Raw genomic sequence first — 4914 nt, 5'->3', positions numbered from 1 at the left:
CCATGCTCTGTCTTACCTGTTGTCAGAATTCGATGGGTTTCATGATTCATTTGGTTAAAATGCAACTCCGGACCATCTTTTGAATTCCTATTGTCAGAACTGATGAGTGGTGATTACAGCTTTTGAATTCTATGCACCTGCTACTTTCACAGAGAACTGTTGCCTAAATTGCGTTTAAAAATAGGTCAAGTATAATACAACCGCCAAGAACAATTGCCACTAAGAAGATAAGTTTAGAGGGATGCAAACCGTATTTGAAAGAAAGAGATCTATGAGAAAATTCATAGAACTATGGTAATCTCCCACTAAAATTTTTGGTACCTCGAGATCTATTTCTAGCTAAGCAGAAGTTGATCTTACTGAACCTAGAAACTCGGAATGGAGTTTTCCAAGATATTTAAGCAAGGGGGTGGAGGATAAAATAGAATCAACTCACATTCCCGTTAGAGAACTCCAACGGCAAAGAAAATATAGCTTCAGCTAATGGCTGTTATTGAAAATTCTGGTTAGAACTGATGCCGCAGCTAGATTCCACAAAGAAATTGGTGGAAATCATGCTCGTTGGGTGTTCCGCCTCTTTTTCTGTTTTTTTTTACTTGTAAGATCTCCTCGAGACTCATCAGGTCATATACTCCTTCCGGCAAAGGTCATATACTCCTTCCGGCAAAAATAAAAAAGTGAAAATATCACTTTTTCTGAGACGGAGGGAGTAAATTATAGCAGTAAATATCACTTGAAGATGGCGATAGGCCTCCCTCCAAGAGCAGTAAATTATAGCAGTAAATATCTTTTAACCTATCTGGTAGGCCTCCAACTGGCCAGGCATTATAACCTACCTTTAGACTGTGTTAGAAATAAAAAGATGATATTTGAAGATCGTGGTTAGAAAGAAGCATTTCAAGTCGTCTAACTTTATAGCAGTAAATTTACACAAATCGTACAATCACTTTTGGATATGGATGAAATATACAATCAATATGATCCTTTTATGCTTATGAAGTGGCTGTTCCGTTTTTCCCAAGTTCCCTTTGCCTAGCGCGTTCCATCTTCCGCTTGTTCCACTCCTCAAGAGCTGAAACTACAAGTATATATTAAAGAGTAATTATTATTATTCTAAGACATGGTAACAGTGATTTCAAAAAACTAATACTACCCAATCAAAGAGGAGAACTGCTCCTGCAGACCCCATACCCAAGACTTGCAAAAAAAAATAAAAAATAAATAAAATGAACAACTTATAATGACAATGACATTAAATTTACACCTTCAACATAATTATAATTGGAGCTTGTCTCAAATTGAACAACTGAATAAACGGGCTATAAACATATCACTAATGAGTTATGAAGCTTATTTTGTACAATGAGATAGAAAGAGCTAGTTCAAAATCTAATCGTAGTTATAGACCAGAAGGGCATACCTTACCTAGTTCCTTCATTCTAATGTGTAAACAAACGGCACGCATCAAGAGCGCTTCATGTTGTTTTGGAGTTTCACAACCTATATGTCCTCCACCCTGGTGGTGGTAATAAACCAAGGAAATGGATGACAACCACAGGTACCAAGTCTGAGTTTCTCGATAAAACAAAAGCAAGACGGCATATGCTTTTGTTTGTTGCAAAAAAAACGTGAATTTTGCGTAACAGTCCAAAAAGAAACTGAATTCATGACAGTTACACTTTCCATCAAATATGACCCATTTATTCCCCTTTTATCCACCCCTTGGTTGTATAAGGTAACACCTTCAAGCAAAAGTCTAAAATAATGGCATCTCTAAAGGGAATTGTCAACCCCAAAACATTGTAACTTTTCAAAAGCCTTGGGGAAGATATGCGTCACATCCAGCATCTGGCTCCGCACTGTGGGTGTTAAAGTCCACACCAGCGGGAACAATGGATACCGCTAGATCTGAACTTCGACCACAAATTATTCTTCAACATGCGTGGAGTGCAATAAGATATCGACTCCTACTCTAAAATATACCTAAAAAAATTATGAGGTTCCATGATAGTGTTCTCAATACCCCGAGCATAGATGATTATCTCATAGTTATAAATTGAGGAGTAGGTTATCTTTATGTTCATATAGACAGGTTGATTGTTCTTGACAGATGACGCTAGGTTCTCTGTAGCCTTAATTAAATGAAGAGGGTAAAGAAGCCAAACATGTACTAAGGAAGATAATCAAATCAACATCAATATCAAAATTTTCAGAGCTATCACTTATTGGAACTGGTGGATGATGTAAAGCTGGTAGCCATCTATCTAACCAAATCTTAGGTTCCTGACCAATACCATTGTATATTCCATGAAGTAGTTTTGTTGTACAATCTGAAGACCTTTTTCAATGTCATTCCAAGCATAGGAAGTAACTTTAGCTGCCACTGTTTGATGCAGGATGTCTATATTTTTGAAAAAATTGTTTCGAAAAATTTGAGCCCACAACTGATTGTACTCTGTGCCAACTCTCCATGCTAGTTTTGTGAGCATGGCTAAGTTCAATTTTTCCAAGTCTCCGAAGGCTAAACGAGCCATATCTCTTGCCTTGCAAACTTTATGCCAAGCAAGAAAATTTGTACCTCTATAGTGTAAGGTATTTGATACTTAGGTATAGTGTAAGGCTAAACCCCCAAAAAACCTTCTCTGAATAGAAGTCAATTGATCAATGAGATACTTAGGTAGCTTAAAAGCACCCATTCGATACAATGAATTACTCACACTATGGTTTAGGATAAATTGTAGGGGTCTGTTTAAGCCACCTTTGAGAACCACATAACTTTCACTGTTATCATTCCCTAATTAAAAAACTATGTACAGTAGCTAAAATTTCCTGTTACTATGGGGATACCGATAAGGCATTTCACATTTGTGTTTTCATGGCTTAATTATTTTTACAACGTATGCTATAAATTAACTAAATGACCGCACAAGAGAAGAATCCATCATTCTTATTTCAACAAGTGACAAGCAAATGTTCTCATCTGGATTTCTGAATTGCCTTTCACAGATGTTCTTCTAACCTATACAGCCCACTCATGAGCACATCAACTACTTCATGTAATTTTACTGCCACATCCATTACGTTAATGAAAAATACAGAAGTACTCAATATGTTATATGTATGCTAATGCCATAGGTTATACTGATTCAGAAGCTGAACTATTGTAGCTAATACAAAAGGACCTTTTGAAATGATACCAACAGCTTATTGTTGTTAATATAGGTTAATCCATTAGAAAATTACCTCTTTGGCTGTTAGAATCACCAGATGCACGAGACTTAAGTCTCTTTGAAAGATCGACAGCACTAGTTTGCTTTGAGGCTTTTTGTTCCCCTCGTTCTGGGACCAAATATGCTTCTTGCTCTATTTCCTTCACCTACAATCAGTTGGACAAGAATTAACTTGAGGTTTGAAACATGGGTGCCATTGAAAAATATAGACTACGAAAAAGTAAAATCCATTTGCTAAGGTTTCAATCATAGGGAACAGGAAGGAGCAAGCAACTTCAATGGATTTTTTTCTTGTATTAAGTAATCCTATCAGACTTACTCTCTTAATTAACTCCACAGGCTCCATGGAACGACGGATCTCTTCAGACTCCATAATATATTGCAGTTGTGCTGCATATGAAATATTCACAGGAATTACTCAATAATGAATTAACTAAATACATACAATAATCAAGAACACAGAAAATGTGACTACTTAATACTTTAAGCGAGGTCAATTAAACGAACCCTCGAAGACCCATTGTTTATCAAGTTCCAGAAACCTATTTTTAGATGGTAAGTGCCCTTTGGCTAATAAAATGCACCTCTCGAAGTTTGTGACATCCTTGCATTGGTAGCACAATTTCACCACAATCTACCTTCTTAGTTTCTACTATTAGAAGATATAAATCCCCAATGATTACTAAACCCTAAAACCTTACTCAGAATTACCAACCCTACAAAATGCAATTACTCACTGGTGTTCATTACTTTTAGCTCCCTTTTAGAGAGGAAGCAATCGAAATTTCAATTGAATAAAAGAAAATAACTTAAACTGTTTCAACCTAAAGCTGACAAATTCGACCTAGTATTGTGTAAAATCCTGAAATATAACTAGTGTTTTGTTTGAGCTTAAAGTAATTTCATCGGACAAACGAAACTGATAATGAAAATGAAAGAAGGAAAAAGTGAGAGATGAACCTGCATCTTGTTGATTTGGAGTAAGTTTTTTATTGGATATTGCTGAGAAAAATCCTTGAAGAAGGAGAAGGAAAGTAATAACGTTGAAAAAACAAATAAGGATGGTTAAATTTCTGAAAGATAATCTTAGCTTCCATGACTGGAGCTGGTTTTCTATCATCGTCTTCATCACGTCTCTCTTTCTGATCCTTTCAAACTTCAATCTCCGCCCAACCACCTCTCTTTTTAATAAGTTTTTAAAATGGAGATGGGAAAGCTAAGGCCGTCTCTAAGACCAAGCACTATGGTGCCCCTTTTCCCTGCCCTAACTCTCATATGTGGGGAAAAAAACCAAAAGTAGCAAGCACTCTTGTCTTCCATATCCCTACATGTGTAGGAATATTTATGTCTTTCTTTATAAGGAGGATCACATCTGAACCAGGGAGCAGGTAAGAAAAATCACACGACTACTCAGTTGTCGTATGAATGTACGCTTTACGGCTACTGAGTAGCCGTAACATCTTACACAACAACTGAGTAGCCATTTCTGGCTTTTAAAGTTTTATCTTAAATTTTTTCTTTATCAAAACTCTTTTTTTACCTACTATATCTCCTTTTTACCTATTATATATCTCTTTTTTACTCTAAAATATCTTCTTAACCTAGACAAATATACTCTCATTGGAAAAGAAACTGGAAAAAAATACGGCTCCTGAGTAGCCGTTTGGCGCTATTCATACGGCTA

General features: G+C 36.2%; 1 protein-coding gene across 2 annotated transcripts; it reads right to left on the bottom strand.

The window, feature by feature from the left end:
* Nucleotides 1-848: 848 nt before the first annotated feature.
* On the bottom strand, nucleotides 849-4518 carry LOC113353893. 2 transcript variants are annotated; one of them, XM_026597364.1, is made up of 4 exons: nucleotides 4191-4517; nucleotides 3550-3620; nucleotides 3244-3376; nucleotides 849-1078 (listed from the first exon to the last, which is right to left on the bottom strand). In XM_026597364.1, exons 1-4 carry the CDS (start codon nucleotides 4357-4359, stop codon nucleotides 993-995), a joined length of 459 nt encoding a protein of 152 aa, XP_026453149.1. In that variant the 5' UTR covers nucleotides 4360-4517; the 3' UTR covers nucleotides 849-992. The 2 variants fall into 2 exon arrangements, with proteins under 2 accessions (XP_026453149.1, XP_026453150.1); XM_026597365.1 differs by having other exon boundaries at nucleotides 852-1072; nucleotides 4191-4518.
* Between the last annotated feature and the right edge of the window lie 396 nt (nucleotides 4519-4914).

The sequence above is a fragment of the Papaver somniferum genome, chromosome 2 (assembly GCF_003573695.1).
Source record: "Papaver somniferum cultivar HN1 chromosome 2, ASM357369v1, whole genome shotgun sequence".
Lineage (NCBI taxonomy): Eukaryota > Viridiplantae > Streptophyta > Magnoliopsida > Ranunculales > Papaveraceae > Papaver > Papaver somniferum.
Note: the sequence above shows the minus strand (reverse complement) of the source record. Positions and strands in the feature narration are given on the sequence as shown.